This window comes from Hyla sarda, chromosome 1, assembly GCF_029499605.1.
Source record: "Hyla sarda isolate aHylSar1 chromosome 1, aHylSar1.hap1, whole genome shotgun sequence".
In the NCBI taxonomy this organism is placed as follows: domain Eukaryota; kingdom Metazoa; phylum Chordata; class Amphibia; order Anura; family Hylidae; genus Hyla; species Hyla sarda.
Window position 1 is genome coordinate 96,235,292 of NC_079189.1, and position 26,967 is coordinate 96,262,258.

Genomic DNA, 26,967 nt, shown 5'->3' on the forward strand with positions numbered 1-26,967 from the left:
AGCACGCGGGCGGGGCGGCGAATGTAAACAAACTAACAGGGTTATCTGGCAGATAGACTCCGACAGGATACTAACGCTGGCTCGTGATATAGAGATTATTAAGTAAGTAAGCTGAGATGTATATCGGTCATTTAGATGAGCACCATATACCGCAAACCAACGTCGACGAACAGCCTCCTGAGGTGGGAGAGTTGCCACCCAGCCCCCCTTAAAAGGGGGATCCCCAAGGGGCAGTTTCTCCGCCTCAGGAGGAACTGTTCGAGACATGCGGATTTCCAGTCTGAGGCTAAAGAGATGACAAAACGCTTCCAGGAGAGAGGTTATCCACATTATATCCTCAAGAAAGCACTCACTGAGGCAACCACTAGGACACGTGGCGATCTTTTGATACCTAAACCTAGGGAATTAATGGGGCGCCAACCAGCTAGAATCATCGGAATGTTTGATAAACTAGCCATCCCCATTAGAAACATAATTTCGCAACATTGGGATATTTTAAAAATGGACCCGGACCTAAGTGACTTAATAGGGGAAAAACCCGAGATTACATACAGACGTGGGAAAAGTCTAGGAGATCTTTTAGTACAGAGTCACCTGAGCACGAATGATTCTAGTAGACAAACTTGGCTAGGAAAATCAAGACCCCCCAATGGATGTTACCAATGTGGCCACTGTCGGGCTTGTCAGTTTGTTAATAAGACTTCTTGTATACCATCTTCTTCCCTGAATATTAATCAGTTCATTAATTGCTCGACCCCTGGAGTAGTATATGTTGCCACATGTACCTGCCCACTACTCTATGTAGGCAAGACTATTCGCCCACTAAAGAAAAGAGTCCTAGAGCATATGGGGGACATAAGGAATCAAAGAGAGACCCCGATAGCTCTCCTTATGAATACTGTACATAATGGTGATCCGAAGGCCATACACTTTACAGGAATTGAGAAGATTATCCCTTCAGAGAGGGGGGGCAACCTGGATAGATTGCTACAACAAAAAGAATGTTGTTGGATCTATAGGCTAAACTCCACATCCCCATATGGGCTTAATGAACAATTACATTTTGCTAGCTTCCTCTGAGGTGGCAATGATTTGGGGAGTGTGGTTAGGCAGCCAGGGACAGCCTTAGCCAGGCTGATAAGGAGTCAGTCACTCCCTTAGCTAGGGCTAAATAGACTTTAACAGGAGGTTCCTGTGCGGGACCGCCCTTATTAGGGCGGCCACCCCGCCTAGGCTTAGGGCTGGCAGTGTAGGGCCTTCCAGGACCATGACAGGCTCCTTAGGGCCCCGCTATTACCCCTCCCTTACCACTTAGGGACCCCCTCCCCCTTCCTAATTGCCACCTCGGAGTATTCTCCTGAGTAATATACGATAACTCTTGGGGTTCTGCCCCCATTTCATAATAAAAAAAAAAAATTTTCTATTTGCGCCGCGTGTCCTAGGGCTTGCCAGTGGCTGTGCCTGAGGTATTTCTAGCATTTATACTTAATATATGTTAATCCATCACATCCCCTTTGTGGATATGTTTAGGATCTATCTTAATTATTTATCTGTCTCATCTAAATGACCGATATACATCTCAGCTTACTTACTTAATAATCTCTATATCACGAGCCAGCGTTAGTATCCTGTCGGAGTCTATCTGCCAGATAACCCTGTTAGTTTGTTTACATTCGCCGCCCCGCCCGCGTGCTTTCTGTTGTGGCAGCGCGTATAGGCAGAGCCGGACCGCGCCTCCCAGGTCGCGTCATGGGAGGCGCGGCGCTTCGCGCTGTATAAAGGCAGAGCGGGCGGACGTGACGTCAGACGCCAACTCACCGCACTAGGTGAGAGATGCCGAAACAGGCGTCCTGCTGATCAGCAGGACAGCGTCGTATGCTGCTGTGACACTTCAAAACCGTGAGTAGGACTGGACCTGTTTATGTACAGCTCTAGTGCCTTTTCTTCACAGGATCAATTAGTAAATGTGGATTATCTTTCTTACAGGGAGAAGACCGAAACAGAGACCACTAATAGGGCTAGACTTCTTCTTTTGTCCCCCTATGTTTCTTTGCAGGAATCTGTCATGCTGTTTTACCTTGCAGGAGTTAACTAGGGAAAGCATATAAATATTTTCTTGCAGAGTCTCTGGTCTAATTGAATCGATTGTCACAGTATATATGACCAAGCCACAACTGTTGGCACAAATATTGATGTTTAGAATCAGAGAGACCTTTATATACTCTTAACCAATGGTCAATTGTGCTAGATATTTTCTTGATGACTTGAGGTGGCATAAATATTGATGTTTAGAATTATTGTGACCTTTATACATTCTTAACCAATGGTCAATTGTGTTAGATAATTTCTTGATGCCCTGAGGACGCCAGTGAATACAAACTGGCAGAAACGCGTTGGCATTTTGCATCATAGTCCTACATGTTGTGGTTCTTGCTATATACATACCCCAAGTGGGTGGCAGCTCTGGGCTGGCTGGGCCCTGCAGAACCCAGAGCCGCCTAGTTTGATTTCTATTGACCATAGAATTTAATATATTAATTTATTAAATAGAATTAAACGTTATGTTTTAATATATACATTAATCCTATTTGCTCATCCCGGACTTGAGGTCCATCTTTTTGATATAATTTTTGAGGCTGGATGTTGAATACATCGGGACCTGCGTGAGCCCCTTATGATTTTTCACGTTTTGATTATTCCACTATCTAAAGAAATAATTACTATTAATATTATTAATTATTATTATTGTTATTATTCTTATTCTTATTACTCATATTAAAGTTTTAGGTGTTGCTCTCAAAACAGCATCAATTCTTCTAGGTATACTGGCACATAGTTTTTGAAAGAACTCGTCAGGGAGTTTGTTCTAAACATTTTGGAGAACTAACCACAGAATTTTGTGAATGTATGTGGTGTCCCAAAACCAATAGCTGTCCTGTGGCACCTTGGAAGCACAAGGTGTTTCACAGTTAAATTAATTATGTATAGTGTATAGATAATATATTTTCTTAAATTAATTCTCTTATATGTATATATGTTTTCTATGTGACTGTACCTTTAATTGAGAGCAGAGAATCCCATGTGGCCCTGCCTGCCAATGGGATCCCTTAAAGTCTCCCTTGTATAGTGTAGTGAGGGGAGGAGTTGTTCAGTAGAGAGCAAGCTGAGCTACAGTGTAGTTCACGTGTGTGTGTGTCGTATGCTCTGAGGAGAGGCCTACTTCAAATCTAATCTCTCAACTGGTCATCCTGCAAGGATTACTCACAAGGTGGATATTCATACCCCTGAGGACAAATCTTCAGTACCTTGACAGGACCCTAGCTACCAGGATTTAATCTTCCATCTCACAAGTTAGTATTAATCTGTTTGGTGTATGCACCACAAGTCCCATCAAGGCAACAGGGCTCCCAAGGTTACGCTGCACTCTCTCACCTAAACCCAGCTGTACGTGTATTACCATCTGCACCTAGCTCAGATAAGACAGTTATCCGTAACCTGATGTTGGTGTGTTCATTTACTCCCCGTGTCTGGCTCAGAAATAGCTATCCCCAACCTCAGACCATGTATAGGATAACAGTGCCCTGGCATCACGAAGTGATCAGGTATTCTTACTAACACCCCATGGACACCACATGTAGACTTGCTCAGATCCTTCAGTTTTTTTATGTAATCCCAGACAGACTTCACAATGTTGAAATCAGGGCTTTGTGGTGGACCATATGACTATTTCCGGGACTCCTTGTTCTTAATGACATTGCTTTTATGTTTGGGGTTGTTGTCCTGCTGCAGATATACCACTGTAATCATACATCAGACGAAATCCCAGACTTTGTGCAAGTGTACCTAGAAGAATTGAAACTCTTTTGAAAGCAAAAGGGAACCTGTCAATAAGTTTTACCCTACATAACGAGTGGCAACATGTAATAGAGGTTAGCCCCTTAGCGACAATGAATGTATATTTATCTCCATTGCCGGCTCCCGTTATGTGAAGCGTGATCAGCTCCTGAGCAACCAGGACCTGTGGCTAATACCAGACATCACCAATTGGGCTGATGTCCTGTATTAACCCTTTAGACGCTGCGATCAACTAAAATGGGAGAAAACACATGCCGATTAGCTCAGCAGGCTGTTCTGGACCGCCGCGGTGAAATCGCGTTGTCCCGAACAGCTAAGAGGATGGTGGGAGGGCCCTTACATGCCTCCTTGCCATCTGATCTGTCCCTCGATGCTCCAGCCAGGCTCTGCAGGGTGGAACAATCGAGCACAGATAACACTGATCAATGCTATGCTATGGCCTAGCATTGTTCAGTGTATGCAATCTAAGGATGGGACTACAAAAAAGTTTTTAAAAAGTTAATAAATGTGATTTAACTTTCTGTCACCAGTTGATTTGAAAAAGCTTTTTCCCACTTGTTTTCCACCGGAGTACCCCTTTAATATCATGAATCCTACCATGCCTGGATGTCTTCTGGTATGTCTAATAATGTTGAAAAAACAACTTTTATAAATGTCGCACGCAGTATGTAAATGAGGCTCAAGTAATCACCAGGCATGCGGCTTTGCTGTAATACTCAAGGTGCCCTGGGCAGTAATGATGCCTAGTCAGGCTCTAATCACACCTATCCAGACATGATTGACAGCCTAGCTGTGAGCAATCACAATAGGCCCTGACTGAGCTGCTCAATGATACCTAGATAGGCCTTATTACAGTCTGAATAGGCGTGATTACAGCCCAGGGAGCCATGACTACTGACGAGTCGTGCCTCATTTACATACGACATGTGACCTTTATAAAAAATAGTTTTCCCCACATTTTTGGATGTCAGGTTCCCTTTAAATATCAGCTTGATTTAGATTCCTATTCATTCGCTTTGCATTTTTTTTCATTAATAAACACAAAACTTTCACAATAGCCTAAGATCTTTGCATAGTAATGTTTATAGGAAAAAAGTTTAATGGCAAAAAATTACTTTAAAAAAATCTACATCTTGCCACCTCCCTTTATTTGCACAGTGATTTCAGCACAGGCCCCAGAGAAATCAATGAGCCACCACTAAACTAGAGGTTCCTATGAGCAATGTAGCTGCTGTGAACGCGAACAGCCCATTTCCTAAACATAAACTTTTTTTATACTTTAAAGTATATTTTTTAAAAAATAGACTTAACGCATTCACTAGTAGACTACATTCAGTACTTAAAACTCAAGTGCACGTCAATTGTAAGAGATAGTATATACCTTTTTGCCAGTTTCCTGGGATTTTGAAAAAATGTCTAGCAGTTGCACTCTTCCTAACTGCTCATGTCAATTACTGTCCACAGAGGTCATATGTTGTACATTATCCACACGTTTGTTTCAGAAAAAGCCTGGAAAATGATTTAGCATCAGATACTGGGCATGGATAAACATTTTACTTTGAAGGATGTTTATTTTGTATTTTTCACTTTGTTAGATATAATACTGAGCACATTTTCTTAAAGAGCACCTGTCACCAAAAAAACTTTTCTAAACAAACTCAGGCTATGTTCCCTAACTACTCCAAGCACTCCTCCTCCCACCCTTAAAAAAAAATTAGAGCTTTAAAAAGCTTTGTATCTTACCTTTTATTCTTGCTCACATAGTGCAATCTCCCAGCAGTAGAACGTGGGCCTTTCCCAGCAGGCATGACATTACTAAAGCCTGCTGGGGGACCACTTCCGCCCTCACATTGTTGCAGAGCTGTAATGAATAGAATAGCTCAAGCTCTGTGCAGCAACTTTCACTCTGTGTATCTTTCAGTGAGGTTCTTTGCAGCTTTCAGTCTGTGCAGCTTTTAGTTTGTGCAGCTATTAGTCTGTGCAGCTGTCAGTGAGGCTCTTTGCAGCTGTCAATCAAGCTCAGTGTAGAGAAGTACTTCCTGAGTTTGGTCTCCTGTAATTACATGCAGGAGACCAAAACCTGAGATGTGAGACCCCTGGTGGCCAGAAGTATGTAGCAGAAAAACTAACATAAAATGTTTTTTGTTTTTAATGGAAGCCAATTACAAAAGTTATTTATTCGACATAAGGAATCAAATATAAAAAATCATGTTTAATGAGTGCCCATTTAAATATATATATATCTTAAAATTAGGGTATATATTTGGGTTAGGGGATGGTATATACAGGGTTTGGACACACTAACTAGAACACCCTTTTTTTTCTATGGTAAAATTAAACTTTTCCTGACACACCTGCCATCACATCCCTTTTCACATATCTTACATTGCTGTTGATAAACTTTACTATTTATTATGTTCCAAAAAACTTTATTTATTTATATTAGGGGTCTATAAAAAATAAAAAAATCTGTTTGTTTTAGGGGTTTCATATGTGAGACCTAACAGACTTCTAAAAGGGAATGATTGTTGGGGTATTTGTGACTAAAGTTGATGAGTTGATGGTGTGTTGAGGTCTATTGCCTCTTTTATCACATCTCAGTATGTAAAGACCAGCAAAACATTTGCAAACAGTAGCTTTGGCCAAAAGTCAAAGCAAGGAACAGAAGAGCCCTTCATGGAATTGTAGCCAGAAAACACATCTTTGTGCAAATCACACCTGATAGTTTTTACTGAGTGGCTGAAATTTTGGCTACAATTTTGGCTACAATTTTTTACAACAAAGATCATCAACCATGATATAAGCTATGTAAAGTGGATGTAAAGCTATGTAAAAAAAAAAAAAAAAAAAGGGGTGTTCAAGTTTTTGTTTCCAACCCATTTATATATAATATATAGCTATTAAATCACTTAACTAATTCTAATGTCAAATGATCATTTGGCAGGTGGCAAATTATTAAAATTTCTGCCATGTAATTCTTTTCATATATTCCCCAGTCCTGGTATTCTGTAGTGCAGATAAATATATAGGTTAGGATCACTGATTTCTTCTTGTTTGGATCCAAGCCACATGGTTACCATATGTGGGCAGTTATGTATAAATATGAAAATGAGGAAATGAAGGATCCTAATTTTATTTGTTGAGGAAATGTGAAGAAACATGCACTATTCTAAGTCTGCAGGAACAATGAATGCCAAATCTGAACTCAACTGGCAGCAACTCAAAAAAACAACAGAGCTCCAAGATACATGCATACACCATAGTCTGAACAATAATAATAATAATAATAATAATAAAGATAAAGCAACTACAAAAGAACACAAAGGTATATGTAGAAAATGACTTAATTTAAGGTAAAGTCCTTGGGTCACTTTTCTATTAATATAGCTTATATAAAGTACAGTACGACTGTAACATGTTTAAGGGGATTGCTATTTCCAGGAACTGTCAATTACTCCATAAAATGGATCACACTAGCTTCCTACTCCTTTATTTTTAAAGCCATAGCCAGTTGTTTCCTGAGTCTTTCATAAGAATAATCTTAACATATCGTGCTGCAACTGATCGGCATATGTAGTTATGAGAAGCCACAAAGAGAAAATCACCAAACAGTTTCCGTCTTTTCTTTTTTACATTATTATTTGTAGGACAAGTTGTTTTCTTTATTAACATTGTTCATGTTACCATATAGTGTATTGTAAAAAAAAAAAAAAAATTTAAATAAATAAAAAAAATTAAAGAAATAAAATAAAAAATACAATTGCACAAATATGCAGGGATACCTTTTTTTTTTTGTTTAATTAGAAAATTGGTTTGCAATGCCATTTTCTAATTTCTGACTATTACATTTTTCTGGGGAGTTGTCTGTGGGCTTAGTGAACTGTAGATTTATTGGTACTGAGTTTTTTAAGTTTATAGTGTTCACCATGTAGGATAAGTAATATTATATGTTAACCTGTTAAGGATGAAGGGCATACAGTTGCTGGTTCTTAAAGGGGTACTCCGCTGCTCAGCGTTTGCAACAAACGCTGAGCAGCGGAATACCTCTTTAAGGATCAAGGACGCACGTGTATGCCCTGAATTCTTAAGCGGCTCTGAAGTAAGTGCAGCAGCTGGATTCGCTTCAGAATGTCGGCTAAAATCAGTAGCCTTACACTCACTGCTTATGCAGGGCAGCGGTGATCCCACCACTGCCTTGCATTTAACCCTTTACACACTGTGATCAGTGCCGATTACAGCATCTAAAGTGAAAGTGGAAGATGCCAGTGTAAAGAATTACACCGGCAGCTAAGTGGAGCTCACAGATCACGTCGCAGAGGTTCCATGAGCCAAAATGGGAAAGAAGGATCCCCTACCTCCTGCCGCCTGATCGCCGATTCAATGATGTAGCCTGGCTTAGCCTGGCTATATCAGTGGATTGCCGATCTTACCGTGTAATGCTATGCCATAGGCATAGTATTATACAGTAAATGCAATCTAATGATTGCATATGAAAGTCCCCTATGGGGTCTTAAAAAGTGTAAAATAAAAAATAATAAAAAGTTTCTAAAATTATATAAAACCCCCTCCCCTAATAATAAAATCAAATCCCCCTTATTTCCCCCCCCCCAAAAAAAATAAAAAATAACATAATTGGTATCGCTGCATGTGTAAATGTCCAAACTATTAAAATATAATGTTTATAATCCTGCATGGTAAATAGCTTAAATGTAAAAAAATACCAAACACCAAAAATACAGATTTTATATAACATCATATATTGGAAAAAAATGATAATAAAAAGCGATCAAAAAGTCCTATCAAAACAAAAATGTTACCGATAAAAACTACAGATCAGGGTGCATAACATGAGTCCTCACACATCCCTGTATATGTAGGGGTGAGAATATGAGAATTTTATTCTTACCAATTTTGTTTAAAAAAAGTTTGCATTTTTTTTTAAATAGTACAGTAATAGAAAAACTATATAAATAGGGCATCGTTTTAATTGCATTAACCTACAAAATAAAGATAATGTATAATTTTTACCAAAGAGCACTGCATAAAAACAACCCCCCCCCCCATAAGTTGAAAAATTTCCATTTTCCTAGAAGTTTCAGCGAGCAAATAATAGGAGGAAAAACAAAAATGCAAAAATTAAAATGCACTTGGTCCTTAAGGGGTTAAAGGGGTACTCCGGTGGAAATGTTTTTTTTTTTAAATCAACTGGGGCCAGAAAGCCGGAGCCGCCGCGGGCACAGGATGGGGAACACTCATGGCTGGACGGAACAGCCGGAGCATTGCCCCTAGCAACGTCTGGGAAACGTGTGTGGGTGCGTCCCGCACCATGGGTCCCGGAACGGGCAGAAACAGGGGAGCGCTCACGGCCAGGATGGATAGCTGGAGCGCTACCCCTAACAGTACCCCCCTTGGGTCTCCCCCTCTTCTTGGGTCTAAGAACGTCTTGAACCAGACTGTAATCAAAAATATTCTCCTCTGGTTCCATAGACCTCTCTTCTGGACCAAACCCCTTCCAGTCTACAAGAAAATAATGTTTTCCTCTAATAGTGTTAGCAGCAAGGACCAGAGACAGGAGTGGGAACAACAACTTTCTGAGAAAACGGTTAATGCCCAAAGGCTTAAGCAGAGAGACATTGAGAAAGAATTTGGAATGCAGAGGGAGGAGGGCAAACATAATTTGTAAGAGACAGGGTTGATGTTTTGAAGAATCACAAATGGACCTAGGTAACGAGGACCCAACTTGTAACTAGGAATTTTAAAGCGTATATACTTGGAAGAGAGACAAAGAGAGAAAAAGATGGAGGAGGTCTTCTTCTCTTGTCCACTTGAGACTTCATTTGGGAGGAAGCGGATAGCAATGAGCATTGAGTCTCCTGCCAAAGGGACACAAAATCTCTGATTAGGGTATCCAAAGCCGGCACTCCAGAGGAATCGGTTAGTGGAAGAGGTGGACGAGGATGAAGACTGTAGACAACAAAGGAGGGAGAAGTCTTCATGAACTTAGAGTCTTTCTGGTTGTAAGAAAATTCATCCCAGGGTAGAATATCAACCCAATTTTCCTGCTGGGCAGAAACAAAATGTCGCAGGAAGCCTTCCAGGACCTGATTAATTCGTTCCACTTGCCCATTGGATTGAAGGTGGTAGGCGGAAGCAAAGTCCAGATTAATTTTTAAACAAGAACAAAGGGCAAGCCAGAATTTGGAGACAAATTGCACCCCACAATCTGAGACAATGTGGGAAGGAAGACCATGAAGATGAAAAATTTGTTGGAGGAAATGTTTGCCCAACTGAGGAGCTGAAGGAAGTCCAGCCAAAGGAATGAAATGTGCCATCTTAGAAAAATGATCAACGACCACCCAGATGACGGTATTGTTACCGGAAGGAGGAAGATCAGTGATGAAATCCATTGCAATATGAGTCCAAGGGGCATTCGGAATAGGCAAAAGCTTTAAGAGTTCAGCAGGTCTTAACGGAGGAGTCTTATTTTGAGCACAGGAGGTACATGAACTGACAAAATCTGTGACATCTTGTTTGAGATGAGGCCACCAATAGTGTCTAGAGATTAACAGAAAAGATTTCTTGATCCCAGAGTGACCAACCAACAATGAGGAATGTCCCCAAAGGAGGACACAACGTCTGAGGTGAGAGGGCACAAATGTCTTTCCAGGAGGAACTTTAAGAAGAGAAGCTGGAGTAATAAGGCACTCAGGAGGAATGATATGACGAGGAGTGATATCCTGACCAACAACATCAGAAGAACGAGAAAGCGCATCGGCTCTAACATTTTTCTTTGCAGGACGAAAATTAATGAAGAAGTTGAATCAAGAGAAGAAGAGTGACCATCTTACTTGACGAGGATTCAGGCGCTGAGCAGATTGTAAATATAAAATATTTTTGTGATCAGTAAAAATACTGATTGGATGTGTAGAGCCCTCTAAAAGATATCGACCATTCTTCTAAGGCAAGTTTAATGGCGAGGTGTTCCCGGTCACCAGTAAAATAGTTTTTCTCCACAGGAGAAAAGGTCTTGGAAAAATAACCGCAAGTGATGTTTTTTCCTTTAGAAGATTTTTGGGTAAGAACTGCACCAGCTCCTACTGAAGAAGTGTCTACCTCCAAACTGAACGGTTTTCCAGGATCTGGTCTAGAGAGAAATGAGGAATAAACAGTTGGCGAACCCCCAAAAAACTTTGAATTGCCCAAATGCCTGAAGGACGTGGGCAGTCCAAAACAGCATAAAACTTAGCAGGATCCATCTGAAGACCTTGATGGGAGACTATGTAACCCAAAAAAGGAAGACTAGTTCTCTTAAAGAGACATTTCTTCAGCTTGGCAAATAGATGATTATCCCATAGACGCTGCAGGACTTGGTGGACATGCACACAATGAAGTTTTAAATTGGAAGAGAAGATCAGGATATCCTCCAGATAGACCATCACACAGGTATACAATAAATCACGGAAGATGTCATTAGCAAATACTTGAGAGACTGCTGGAGCATTGAAGACTGAATGGCATCACTAGGTACTCAAAATGGCCGTCTTCCATTCGTCGCCCTCACGAATGCGAATTAGATCGTATGCTCCACGGAGATCTAATTTAGTGAAGATTCTGGTTCCACGTAGTCGATCTAAGAATTCAGAGATCAAGTGCAAAGGGTAGCAATTTTTTATTATAATTTTATTAAGTACCCAGTAGTCAATGCAGGGACGAAGAGAACCATCCTTTTTTCCCAACAAAGAAGAAACCAGCCCCCGGCAGGAGAGGTGGATTTCCTGATAATCCCCTTTCGTAGGTTTTCTTGAATATACTTTCCCATAGTTTGAGTCTCTGGAACAGACAACGGATAAATTATTCCCAGAGGAGGTGTAGTTCCTGGTTGAAGATCAATGGGACAATCGTAGGGACGATGTGGAGGAAGAGTCTCTGCTTATTTTTCGCAGAATACATCAGCAAAGTCTCGAAGGGTGGGTGGTAAAGAATTTGGGTGGGAAAGAATTTGTCTTAGGCAGACAGGGCTCCAGACAGTGACCTTGACAATAAGTTCCCCAACGAGAAACCTCTCCAGAATTCCAATCAAATTAAGGAGAGTGACGCTGAAGCCAAGGAAGTCCTAGAAGAAGTTCTGAAGTACAATGTGGTAGCACAAAGAACTGTATCTTCTCCTTATGCAACACTCCTACTTGCATACTAAGAGGTTCAGTACGTTAAAGGACAATAGCCCTGAGGTTTTCTCCGTTAACTGAAGAGCTATACAGAGGCTTTTCTAGCCGGGACACCAGCAACCGATTCTTTTGGACTGGGGAAGGGTCAACAAAGTTTCCAACAGAACCAGAGTCCAGGAAGGCAGAAGGGAAGAATGAAGACTTTGCAGGAGTATGAACTAAAACTGGCATGCTCAAAGAAGGAGAGGTACTATTCACACCCAGGGACGCCTCTCCTACGTGCCCTAGTTGCGAGCACTTCCTGGACGCTGTGGATGAAGAGTACACTCCTTAAGGAAGTGTTCAGGACTGGCATAATAAAGGCATAAGTTCTCATTGCGTCATCGAGTTTTTTCTTGAGAAGAGAGTCTAATGCAGTTCACCTGCATGGGCTCTTCTGCTGGTGGTGTAGGAGAGAATTGCAGTGGACGTTGAAAGCCAAACAGGGAAAACACTATGATTGAAGTGGTTCTCTCTCACGACGTAGCTCCTCTTGTCTCTCCGAGAACAGTACGTCAATTCTAGTGCTAAGATTAATGAGATCAGTCAGGGAGGAAGGAAGATCTCGAACCACCAAGGCATCCTTGATCCTACTTGAAAGACCCTTTTTAAACGTAGCCCACAAGGCCTCATTGTTCCAAGCCAGTTCAGAGGCCAAGATGCAGAATTGCACTGCGTATTCTCCCACTGAAGAATTTCCTTGAGAGAGATTCAGTAAGGCTGTCTCTGCTGAAGACGTCCGAGCTGGTTCCTCAAATACATTACGGAATTCAGTAAGGAAAGTCTGGAGATCTGAGAACAATGGGTCATTGTGGTCCTACAGCAGGGTAGCCCAGGCCAAAGCTTTTCCATAAAGAAGGCTGATGATAAATGCCACTCGGCGTGCTCTGTAGAAAACTGATCCGCTTGAAGTTCTAGGTGCATAGAGCACTGGGTTATGAAGCCCCTGCACAACTTCTGATCTCCATCATATTTAATAGGCAGAGACAGACGGATCTTGGAGCCTACTGAAGCAACAGGAACAGGAACAGCGGAGGGTTCTACCGGAGGTGGTTGCGAAGCTAGTAGTTGCTGCACCAGTGTGGAAAGCTGGGTCATCTGCTGCGCTTGTTGTTCAATCTGTGCAGACTGTCGGGCCACAATCATAGAGAGGTTGACAACACTTGGCAGAGGAACCTGGGCTGGATCCATGGCCGGATCTTACTGTAACGGTCTTCCAGTAGATGGCTGTGAAGTGGATCCGCTGACCTGTGTGAACAATGGCTGAACCGCACCAGGGAGCGGAGTCTAAGGTGCTGCTGGTTTTCACCAGAGCCTGCTGCAAAGCTGGACGGTCTTGCTGCGGCAGGCGGCACCCAGGTTGCTACCCCTGGCATGATCCATCCATACAGGATGTCCAGATGAACTTGGCACAGACAGGAAGCATAGTCAGATGCAGCACAGGTCAGGAGGCTGGCAGCAAAGAAGCATAGTCGGGTCACAGGTACAAGGTCAGGAGGCAGGTGGCAAAGAAGAAAAGTCAGGTCACAGGCACAAGGTCCGGAGGCAGGCGGCAAAGTTGCAAAGTCCGGTCCCAAACTGGAGGGCAAAAACACTAATATGGCACAAAATCACAATCGCTTTCACTAGAGCACTAAACACAAAGATCTGGCACCATATTAGGGAGGTGCCAGATAGTGTTGCTCGCGAATATTCGCAATTCGAATATTATTCGCGAATATCGCATATTCGCGAATTCGCGAATTTCGCGAATATAGCGCTATATATTCGTAATTACGAATATTCGTTTTTTTTTTTTTTTCTTCACAGAACACATCACAGTGATCACCCCTCTCTGCTTCCAGCTTGTGTGGTGTAAAGAAGGCTGTAATACTACTGTGTGAGACTGGCGTGCGAAAATTCGCATATGCGAAAATTAGCATATGCTAATTTACGCATATGCGAATTTCCACATATGCTAATTTTCGTATGCGCGTATTTTCGCATACGCGAAAATAAAACGAGTATATAACGAATATGCGAATATTCGCGAATATATGACGAATATTCGTCCATATATTCGCGAATATTCGCGAATTCGAATATGGCCTATGCCGCTCAACACTAGTGCCAGACTAATATAGAGTCCGCCCAGAGGAGAACCAATTATGGGCGTACTGGCCCTTTAAATTTAGTAATGCCGGCATGCATGCCCTAAGGGGAGGGGATGAGCACACCGGCGAAGGAGGGCAGAGGAACTGCTGGGCGCAGAGCAAGGTAAGGGGATACTTGGGACTCGCATGCGGGCGTGTCCCGCATAGCGAGTCCCGGAGCCGCCGTAGGCACAGGATGGGGAGTGCTCATGACTGGATGGAACAGCTGGAGCATTGCCCCTAGCAACGCCTGGAGCATTGTCCTGTACTGCGAGTCCCGGGACGGGCAGAAACAGGGGAGCGCTCACGGCCAGGATGGATGGCCGGAGCTCTGCCCTTAACACATACAGCAGCTGATAAGTACTGGAAGGATTAAGATTTTTATATAGAAGTCATTTACAAATCTGTTTAGCTTTTTGGCATCAGTTGATTTAAAAAAATTGTTTTCCACTGGAGTACCCATTCAAAATGTACCTGTCATATGGACTAGGTAAGAACCAGAAAGGCATAACAAGGCCAAAATCAGAACCAACCCAGGTCAGTGCACAAACCAGGTGTCAGAACCAAGAGGGATCCTGAGTGAAAAACTCAGTTAGAGGCAAAGTAAGAAGTCAGACAGTGGGTCAGTAATACAGGAATCCAATATCAGTATAATAATGCATTTATGGCTCTAAAACAAATCCTAATCACAGGCGACTCTGGCCAGAAGTCAAACATCATTGTATGCCGGTGCCAAGTCTGATTCAGCCGGTGTTCCCCCTAACCATCCCCACTGTCAGCTTGTTGAGATGACAACATCGAGGTCTGTCAGAGTAGAAATAAGAAACTGTTCAAGCTGTTGGATTGCATCGGGGTAAGTATATTACATCTTATTAGTAAAAAGTGACATTTCCCTAACCTTCCAATGACCTGTAGATCCTCTGAATGTAAGTTTTCTGTTAAAGCCCTAACAGTAAATTCAAGGGCTCAAAACTGCTGCTGTTGCTGCTAAAAATGAAAAAATTGTAGTAGAAATGCCAAGGGATTTTTTTTGGCACAAAACTCAGCCAAGGCTTTTGCTATATGTAAGCCACAACAGTATTTGCAAATTGATTGAAGTTGTGTGACCTTTTATATGTTGTACATCCTGGCAAAACATTTAAGTGCAACTGTCATGAGATTTGGGTCATATAACCCATACCTCCCAACTTTTGCTAAAAGCAAAGAGGGGCAAGCCACACCCCTAACCACACCCAGAGCCACACTCCCCAACCACACACCCCCGCCTCACCCTAACCACACCTGCAGCTGCAGAATGAGAATACTTCTTTAGGGTCTATTCACACGCACAGTATTCTGCACTGGATTTGAAGCTGTATTCAGTCATTTAATGTACATTAAAATCTTTAGCAGAAAATCTTGTGCAATAAATCCTGCACAGAATACGGCAATAATGTTGTCAGTCTGTCACCTAAATTTAGGAGGACGTCCTATACCAACAGACTGACAACAACCCACATCATTACCACTACAGACCATATAAGAGATTACATACAGTTATATCAGGTGACTGACAACAACCCCCATCATTACCACTACAGACCATATAAGTGATTACATACAGATATATCCGGTGACTGACAAAAACCCCCATCATTACCACTACAGACAATATAAGAGATTACATACAGTTATATCAGGTGACTGACAACAACCCCCATCATTACCACTACAGACCATATAAGTGATTACATACAGTTATATCCGGTGACTGACAACAACCCCCATCATTACCAGTACAGACCATATAAGTGATTACATAGTTATATCAGGTGACTGACAACAACCCCCATCATTACCACTACAGACCATATAAGTGATTACATACAGTTATATCCGGTGACTGACAACAACCCCCATCATTACCAGTACAGACCATATAAGTGATTACATAGTTATATCAGGTGACTGACAACAACCCCCATCATTACCACTACAGACAATATAAGTGATTACATACAGTTATATCCGGTGACTGACAACAACCCCTATAATTACCACTACAGACAATATAAGTGATTACATACAGTTATATCAGGTGACTGACAACAACCCCCATCATTACCACTACAGACAATATAAGTGATTACATACAGTTATATCAGGTGACTGACAATAACCCCTATAATTACCACTACAGAACATATAAGTGATTACATACAGATATATCTGGTGACTGACAACAACCCGCATCATTACCACTACAGACCATATAAGAGATTACATACAGTTATATCAGGTGACTGACAACAACCCCCATCATTACCACTACAGACCATATAAAAGATTACATACAGTTATATCAGGTGACGTCTTCTCTGATCTCGGTCAATTTCCTTTTACTTCTCCAGCTCAGGACGCCATGATGATCTCTTCGGCGGGAAAAAAACATGGTGGGGAAAAAACATTTTAGGCTCCACACTTTTTCAATAACTTTAATGCCCCCAAACTGTAATAATGCCCCCCTTAGTAGAGTTGGTAGCAGCAGATGTCCCCCACAGTAGGCAGCAGATGTCCCCCACAGTATACAGCAGATTCCACCCATAGTAGGTGGCAGATTCCCCTCATAGTAGGCGCCAGTACCCCCATAGTAGGCGCCAGTGCCCCCATAGTAGGTGCCAGTGCCCCCATAGTAGGCACTAGTGTTGAGCGGCATAGACCATATTCGAATTCGCGAATATTCGCGAATATATGGACGAATATTCGTCATATATTCGCGAATATTCGCATAGTCGTTATATTCTCGTTTTATTTTCGCAAATGCGAAAATGCGCGTATGCGAAAATTAACATATGTGAATATTATCATATACAAAATTAACATACGCGCAAATTCGCATATGCGAATATTTGCATATGCTAATTTTCGCATATGCGAATTTTCGCACGGCAGTCTCACACAGTAGTATTACAGCTTTCTTTATACCACACAAGCTGGAAGCAGAAAGGGGTGATCACTGTGATGTGTACTGTGAAAAAAAAAATAAAAAAAAAATATGAATATTCGTAATTACGAATATATAGCGCTATATTCGCGAAATTCGCGAATTCGCGAATATGCGATATTCGCGAATAATATTCGAATTGCGAATATTCGTGACCAACACTAGTAGGCACCAGTACCCCAACAGTAGGCGCCAGTGTCCCACACAGTAAGCAGCAGTGTCCCCCACAGTGGGTTGCAGTGTACCCCACAGTATGCAGCAGTGTCCCCACAGTAGGCCGCAGTGTGCCCCATAGTAGTAAACAGTGTCCCCCATAGTAGACAGCAGTGTACCCCATATCAGGCAAGCAGTGTACCCCTTATTAGGCCAGCAGTGTCCCCCACAGTATGCAGCAGTGTCCACCATAGCAGGCAGCAGCAGTACACCAATTGAGAGTCATCTCATCTTACACATTGGTGGTGTTTCATTAAAGTGCATCTGACACCTAAATTGACCCCTGTATTGCAGCCCTGCAAGTGCAGTTTGCATTTGCACCCTAGAAACAGAATAGGCACAGGCAAAGACTGCCCCCCAGTAAGCCCCCTGGCTGCCCGTATGTCTTCCTGACCGCCCCCCAACCCGCATGTCCGCCTGCCTGTCCGCCAACCCACATGTCCACCCGCCCGCCCGCATGTATACTTACCTTCTGAGGCTCTTCTCTTAAGTCTTCTTCCCTCCTCTTCCTTTCTCTTCGTCTGCACTCCGGCATCTGATAACGTCAATCGCAAGCCAGAACACAGAGGAACGCTCCATCCTCTTGTTTCTGCTGGCTTACTGTAGCCACAGACACAAGAGTGATTGACAGGGTGAACCACCATGTCAAAGTAGGCTGTATTGCACAAAAAAGGAACCACGCAACTACGTGTTGCGTGGATCCTCTTTAGTGCAATAAAGTCTATTTTATACCCTTCAACTTTATGTCTGGTGGCAGCGCGATTTACCTCCCATTTCTTGGAAATTATTGTACCTTTTCTGAAAGAAGGCAGGACTTAATTTCAATACTGCACATAACTTGGGAACAAGTGTGGCACTGTTTTTGTAAGAAAGCAGCCATGTTTTTCCATTCTTGGACAACCGTTTCTTTTTTTTTCTTTTTTTTTCTTTTTGGTGTAATATGTGTGATTTATAGCCTCAATGATGGCAGTTCAACCAGTCCATCTCCCATTCTAATGTGAAGAACATGTAAATTTATCAAAAAAGTTAATAGTTACAGATAGACAGGAACTAGATTAAATTAATAGCCACCAAATGACATGACTAATAATGTACACATCGAGTCATTACTTTAATAATAGCAGATGTTACTGATATATTTTATATAAATATTCTGACATGAAATCAATCCATGCTCCTAACCGTCTCAATCAATAACAAGAAAATGACAGACACATCTAACGGAACTGATGGCTAATGCGTTTAGGCAGACAGCACTTGTATTCTGTTTTAATGAAATTGATCTTTAAGTAATTTTTCTACAATTAAATGTATTTTACTGCCACAAGGTACCTGGGATAGTGAACCATTCCAGACCTTTGGGATATGACTCTACTATAGATTTAAAGAACACTCTACCTAGAAATGAACAAAAGTACGGTAAAAAATAAACAAAAGATAGACTTGTCACTATTGTTCCTCAGTCTGCAACATTTCTGCATTGTCTATGTTAGAAACATTCTTAAAAAAAAAAAACCTAAAGAAATGTATTTTCTGCTAATGCATCTATTCTTCATTGCTAGCAGATTGATGAAGGGGTATGACTTCTTTGAAGGGACATGGCTTACAATTCTGATGATAGAGCAGTGATAGCATTTGTTTTTGTGGGGTGAGTTATTTAATGGTCAATGGCACTATTTTGTGTATAATGTATAGTTTTGATATTGGGGGGGGGGGGGTAAGTAAAAAAATGCTTGTGTTTTTTGTATTTATAGCATTCACCTTGATACAAATAACATGCTTACTTATAGTGGACCTGTCAGCAGGCATACAGCTTCTCATCAGGATTCTTTTTAGCTCCATAGTCATTCCCAGTGCTGAGACAGTTGGCAGTGTGGAAGACCACCAAGGCAGGATGGAGAACCACACAGAGTGAGGAAGATGTACCAGGGTCAGCCGTTTGGCATGGCGACAGACCCTGAAATACCTGTACCCTCTGGATCTGGCCCTAAGGTCTGGGTAGAGTAAGAACAGAGGTGCAAAAGTGCCCTAGGAGTGGTGACCCCAGGGCCCAGATATCATTTGGGAGTTTCGACCCCACTTGAAAGATGGCACATAGCATGCACTTTTTCTCTAACTCTTTTGGGCACTTACCTCTAGCGTTCTGAGCTTCTAGCTGTTGAGGAATTTTTATAGATCCAGACGGATGTTAGGGCAGCATCACACTGCGCACATTCACTTATTTATTATTTATGTTTTTGTCACTGTGTCCATGTTTGCGTCCTTTTTATGTTCACTAGAATTGGTCAGGGTGTGGAAACCCTTCTAGGTGTCCCTCCTGCCGGTCTAGTGGAGGTGTGTGTGGCCATTAGGTTCCTTACTTCCTTCCTAACCTCAGGGGTGCCTTGGCTCCTTGGTGAAAACTTGGCTAACGCCTAGTTGTTTGCCAGGAGCACTTTCAATCCCTGAGTAGCTTCGCCGAAAAGGGACATTATGCTTTGAACCTTGAAGGTGCCTTTTGGCCCGGAAGCGAAGGGTTTGGTGGATTTGGAGGCCTCTCTCCTTTCGGAGAAGGCCTTGCGATGGGATGGACCGCAGCCTCGTGCACGGTTTTTTGTGTGAACACACTTTGCACTTTTTACTTACACTTGGGTGACTTGAGAGAACTTACCTTGGCTGAGATATAAGCCTATGCATAATTATGCAAATGACTAAAACGCCCAGGTAAGTTCAGTCCATCTCCTCTCTATCAGTCAATAGGATAGGCAGATGCAAGCAGGTACAGAGATGATTAAGAGCAAATGGCCAGGACTTGCCAGGCTGGGGAACTTCCACTGGGATTTTGAGCCTTATTTACACTTCTGGGCGATCTCCGTGGTTTCTAGATTACAGGGGAGAGGGAGGACGACAGTACAGCCTAGAGGGTGTCAATCAGAGGGGTTGGAGGGGGTGACCAGACACAAGTAGATCACTTAGGTACAACTCACAAAACCAAACAGTATATAACAGTATATCATTTCTGACCTGTAACTTCGTTGAACAGAGCAATGAACAAGAAGTTCTAATTTCTCGGGAGGCCATGAAGAAAACAATAACAGACCCCTGTAAGACAAAACATGTTACAAAATATATTTATAATAATTTTTATTAATAAATAAAAAAACTATACTTAACAGAATAACTAATGTTGTCTATTTACATACTGTAGGTTCCCCTGTACTATGCTAAACCACATATTAAAAATAAAGACCTGACATTATCAATTCAATCATTTTAATAGAGCATGTTTAACAAAAATATCACCTGCAATTGCTATGGCCGAGACAGAAAAATGCTACAGATAAAAAAAGATACCAAACAGTAAAATTTTTACATTTTACTTACAGAAACCAATGGTTAACGATAACTATGCAATAATGCTATTTTATTATTTATGTAATTATTTCAATTTTATCTATCTATCTTTAAGCAATGCCTTTTTGTTAGAAGCAGCTCCCTAACATTCTTCTGCTGTGTTCACCAGCAATTATTCTGTTGTAATGTTTATGGGAACCTGCTGCTCATTTTTCCACAGCGCCACCACAGGGAACATTATGTATTACATGCTGCCCATAATACGGTACTCAGGTGGAAAACATTTTTTTAAACCAACTGGAGGAAGAAAGTTAAACAGATTTGTAAATTACGTCTATTAAAATATCTTTATCCTTCCAGTACTTATCAGCTGCTGTATGCTCCACAGGAAGTTGTATAGTTATTTTCTGTCTGACCACAGTGCTCTCTGCTGAGACCTCTGTCTGTGTCTGGAACTGTCCAGAGAAGGAGAGGTTTGCTATGGGGATTTGCTCCTACTCTGGACAGTTCCTGACATGGACAGATGTGTCGGCAGAGAGCACTGTGGTCAACTGAAAAGAAATTCACAGCTTTCTCTGTAGTATACAGGAGCTGATAAGTACTGGAAGGATTACAAAATTTTTAATAGAAGTGATTTACAAATCTGTTTAACTTTCTAGCACCAGTTGGTTTAAAAAAAATAGTTTTCCACCTGAGTACCCCTTTAAAACCAATGGGCTTTCTTTGTAACACATGGGTGTGTTAAGACCCCCAAGAAAAATGGAGACACACGTTTGTAGCTTCTTTCTCCCCAGCCAGTTGCTGCTGTCCACAAATATCTTCAGGTGATTTTTAGATTCCTGAATGTGCCCTTCAACTCGCAGAATGCAATCAGTATTGGTTTTACTATAGTTTGTGTGAGCAGTGTATTCAAAGTACATGTAAAGGGTAAATCCAAAGTTTCAAGTCCATGCATTCTTCAGCGTGGGAAGCAAGGGCAACTGTACCACACCCAGCGAGTTTTGTGTCCAAGCTCTATTATTGATGAATGGGATGTGTGCAGGAACCTTACGATTGCCTGCGAGACTGAGCTGCCCAAGTTAAGATTTACTCTATAAAGGGGTACTCCACTGGAAAACATTTTATTTTTTATTTTTTTTTTTAAATCAACTGGTGCAAGAAAATTAAACAGATTTGTAAATTACTTCTATTAAAAAATCTTAATCCTTCATGTACTTATCATCTGCTGTATGATCCACAGGAAGTTCTTTTCTTTTTGAATTTCCTTTCTGTCTGACCACAGTGCTCTCTGCTGACACCTCTGTCCATTTTAGGAACTGTCCAGAGTAGGATATGTTTTCTATGGGGATTTGCTCCTACTCTGGACAGTTCCTAAAATGGACAGAGGAGTCAGTAGAGAGCACTGTGGTCAGACAGAAAGGAAATTCAAAAGGAAAAGAACTTCCTGTGGATCATATAGCAGCTGATAAGTACTGGAAGGATTACAAAATGCTAATAGAAGTCATTTACTAATCTGTTTAACTTTCTGGCACCAGTTGATTTACAAAAAAATATATATCTTCCAGTGGAGTACCCCTTTAAGACACACCTTTATATATTCTTGTAAATGTTAAAAATTTGCAAAAAAAATAACAGTTGTACTATTAAAATATGAAATATGTCTTTCAGATTTCCTATGCTGATTCTAACAATATTCAGCAGAAAGAAGGGCTCATTTCCTACAGAAGACAGGTTCAGGTCACAATCTCCCTCAGTGCAGGGGTCATGATCTGAAGTAAAGACTGAGGTAAAAAAAAAACTTCAGATACCTAGAGCAGTGGTCTTCAACCTGCGGACCTCCAGATGTTGCAAAACTACAAATCCCAGCATGCCCGGACAGCCGTTGGAAAATAGGGCTGATCGGAGTTGTCAGCAACAGCCCCGATCAGCCTAAGGGATAGGAGTGAGGTCGCAGAGCTGCGATCTCCTCCTATCCCCTGCCATTAGTCAGAACGTTAGTTCTGCCCGCCCCTGGATGTCGAGGGGATCTGGGAAGAAGATGGAGGCCGTACCTGCAGGAAAAGATGCCTGGGGACCCGGGATCTTTGCTGGAGCCTGCTGGATACTGGATCAGGTAGGGAACCGTCGGTTGAGGGGGGGGGGGGGGGTATTGAAAGTGAAAGTAAAACGATCTTTACTGTGGCAACCACTAGGAAGGCCAAACTGCAACTTCCAGCATTCCCAGACAGCCAAAGGCTGTCCGGGCATGCTGGGAGTTGTAGTTTTGCAATATCTGGAGGTCAGCAGGTTGAAGACCACTGACCTAGAGTCTCACTTTATTACAGACAGTCTAACAAACTCTATAAATATTTCCTGACATCACGTGTACAAACAAAACTTACTATTAAATTATAAAAGCTCATTGTGTACATAGTTGGTAATTTACTATGGAGAAATTATTATAAAAAAATGCATATTGCATTGCTCTGATGGAAGAGCTGAGTCGCTTGTTAGAAAAATACACTTAATATCACATTTGTCTTGAATAATTCTCTCAAGCATAAAATAACACACATTGAGGAAAAAATTGTATTGCGTGCATAGATTTTAAGTTGAATTACGCGTCTCATTGCTGTCATCCCTGCCATTAGTCAGTCACTATTGATATTATACACTGTCCCAAAAAATAAAGGGAACACTTAAACTACACAATGTAACTCCAAGTCAATCACACTGTCCACTCAGGAAGCAACACTGATTGACAATCAATTTCACATTCTGGTGTGCAAATGGAACAGACAACAGAGTGGTTCTGCAGGTGGTGACCACAGACCACTTCTCAGTTCCTATGCTTCCTGGCTGATGTTTTGGTCACTTTTGAATGCTGGTGGTGCTTTCACTCTAGTGATAGCATGAGACGGCGTCTACAACCCACACAAGTTGCTCAGATAGTGCAGCTCATCCAGGATGTCACATCAATGCGAGCTGTGGCAAGAAGGTTTGCTGTGTCTGTCAGTGTAGTGTCCAGAGCATGGACCGCTACCTCCACCTTTGTGCAAGGAGGAGCAGGATGAGCACTGCCAGAGCCCTGCAAAATGACCTCCAGCAGGCCACAAATGTGCATGTTTCCACTTAAACGGTCAGAAAAGGGGTGGTGTGAGGGCCCGACATCCACAAGTGGGGGTTGTGCTTACAGCCCAACACCGTGCAGGATGTTTTGCATTTGCAGAGAATACCAAGATTGGCAAATTCAACACTGGCGCCCTGTACTTTTCACAGATGAAAGCAGGTTCACACTGAGCACATGTAACAGAGTCTGGAGACACTGTGGAGAACGTTCTGCTGCCTGCAACATCCTCCAGCATGACCGATTTGGCGGTGGGTCAGTAATAGTGTAGGGTGGTATTTCTTTCGGGGGGGGGCACACAGCCCTCCATGTGCTTGCCAGAGGTAGCCTGACTGCCATTAGGTACAGAGATTAGATCCTCTGACTCCTTGTGAGACCATATGCTGGTGTGGTTGGCCCTGGGTTGCTCCTAATGCAAGACAATGCTAGACCTCATGTGGCTGGAGTGTGTCAGCAGTTCCGGCAAGAGGAAGGCATTGATGCTATGGACTGGCCCGCCCATTCCCCAGACCTGAATCCGATTGAGCACATCTGGGACATGGTATCTCGCTCCATCCACCAATGCCACGTTGCACCACAGACTGTCCAGGAGTTGGCAGATGCTTTAGTCCAGGTCTGGGAGAACATTCCTCAGGAACCATCTGCCACCTCATCAGGAGCATGCCCAGGCATTGTAGGAAGGTCATACGGGTACGTGGAGGCTACACACACTACTGAGCCTCATTTTGACTTGTTTTAAGGACATTACATCAAAGTTGGATGAACCTGTAGTGTGGTTTTCCACTTTGATTTTGAGTGTGACTCCATATCCAGACCTCTATGGGTTGATAAATATGATTTTCATTGATAATTTTTGTTGATTTTGTTGTCAGCACATTGAACGAAAGTATTTCATATGATTAGTTCATTAATTCAGATCTAGGATGTGTTATCTTAGTGTTCCCTTAATTTTTTTGAGCAGTGTAGTATCTGAGGACGCTGCTGTTTTTTTTTCACTCTGCTAAACTTTTTCACTTGATAAGAGAGAGAATTACAGCGCCACCTGGTGTCAACCTTACTATAAATACAGAAATACTAGTGTTTTTAATTTACTTTTTTATTTTTTTCCCCAAGAAGAATTCTATTTGTTGTCAGTAAAAAAAACTTATGATGCAAAGCCTTCAGCATAATCTTCAGTGTAGAGAAGAATTTCTCCTCCATATTTGTCGATGGTATTGACTTTTTTTTTAAAAAGGAACCTGACCGCTCTCCTAACATATCTGTTCAAGTAAATATTTACATTTATCATGAAATAACAATTTTTACAGGGAATACAATCTTTCTTAGAACTCTGAATTGTGCTTTTCTTTGTTATTCCTTCTAAAGTGTATGACTCAGTCGATAACTGCTGTCAACAGAGCATATCCCTACAGAGTCTGACACAGTACTGACCTAGTCAGATTAAGCCAGTGTTTCCCAACCAGGGTGCCTCCAGCTGTTGCAAAACTACAACTCCCAGCATGCCTGGACAGCCTTTGGCTGTCCAGGCATTCTGGGAGTTGTAGTTTTGCAACAACTGGAGGCACCCTGGTTGGGAAACACTGGATTAAGCATTTTATTATCTGTGTTGTACATTAAAGTAGAGCATTGTGTGTTGAAAAATAAGATGCACAGAGTCACACACTTGAAGTATACAAAATTACTGTAGCATCCCTAAATTTAAAACCCTCTTGCACCCTCCAGTGTTTCTTCTTGGTAACACTATCAATCTATTGCAATACAACAACAACTCATACAGATAGACAACAACATGATTCATGTTTACTAAGAATGCCCTGTTATTGCTTTGTTTTATGGATTATTTTATTGTTCTATTTGTATTGATCTTTTAAGGATGTTTACAAACAGAAAAGAAAATGGCAACATCCAGTTATATAAAGGCAAATAGATAAAGTACATAAGTTTAGCAACCTGCATATCAGTATGCACAAACATCAGAGATAATAGGTATATTATTAGAGATAGTGGTATAAAAAATAACAGACATGAGTTACTTAAAGGGGTTCTCCGGTGCCTAAACATCTTATCCCTTATCCAAAGGATAGGGGATAAGATGCCTGATCGCGGGAGTCCCGCCACTGGGGACCCCCGGGATCATGCACGCGGCACCCCGTTTATAATCAGTCCCCGGAGCGTGTTCGCTCCGGGACTGATTACCGGCGACTACAGGGCGGGCGGCGTGTGACGTCACGCCTGCACCGGCGTATGACGTCACGCTCCGCCCCTGAATGCAAGCCTACGGGAGGGGGCGTGATAGCTATCACGCCCCCTCCCGTAGGCTTGCATTGCGGGCCAGGGCGTGACATCACACGCCTGTGCAGGCGTGACGTCACACGCCGTCCGCCCTGTAGTCGCCCGTAATCAGACCCGGAGCGAACGGGGACTGATTACAAACGGGGTGCCGCGTGCGTGATCCCGGGGGTCCCCAGCGGCGGGACTCCCGCGATCAGGCATCTTATCCCCTATCCTTTGGGGATAAGATGTTTAAGCACCGGAGAACCCCTTTAAAGGGGTACTCTGTTGCTAGACATCTTATCCTCTATCCAAAGGATAAGGGATAAGATGTCTGATCGCATGGTTCTAGCCGCTGGGACCCCCCGCGATCTTCATATAGACACCCAGTGTTCTGAACATTACGTTCAGAACACTGGGTTCGGGAGGCCGTGGTCGTGGCGTCACACCCCCTTGTGATGTCACACTATGCCCCCTTCATTCAGGTTTATGGGAGGGGGCGTGAAGGCCGCAGTACCGCATGGTGAAACCACATGCATTTTACAGCAAACTGCCAAGGTTTATAGCCAAGGAATTTTACATGTTAAACATATATTTTAACCTGTTCTACATAATGACCCTGATTTATCAATCTGTCTGAGACAGAAACTGGAGTGATTTTCCCAAGCAACCAATCACAGCTTATGTTTTATATCTTATAGGGGTACTCACGTGGAAACCTTTTTTTTTTTTTTTTTTTAAATCAACTGGTGCCAGAAAGCCAGAAACAGATTTGTAACGGACTTCTATTAAAAAAATCTTAATCTTTCCAGTACTTTTTAGGGTCTGTATGCTACAGAGGAAATGGTTTTCTTTTTGGAACACAGAGCT

General features: G+C 42.2%; 1 protein-coding gene across 3 annotated transcripts in view; it reads right to left on the reverse strand.

The window, feature by feature from the left end:
- LOC130302034 (uncharacterized) overlaps positions 1-26,967 on the reverse strand; it is a 147,347-nt gene that overhangs the window by 78,337 nt on the left and 42,043 nt on the right. For all 3 annotated transcript variants that reach the window (XR_008852373.1, XM_056551663.1, XM_056551664.1), the window contains one exon: positions 20,391-20,468. Coding sequence is in view for 2 of the 3 variants with exons in the window: in XM_056551663.1 (XP_056407638.1) it covers positions 20,391-20,468 (78 nt within the window). In the remaining variant the exon portion in view is untranslated. The remainder of the gene's footprint in view (positions 1-20,390; positions 20,469-26,967) is intronic.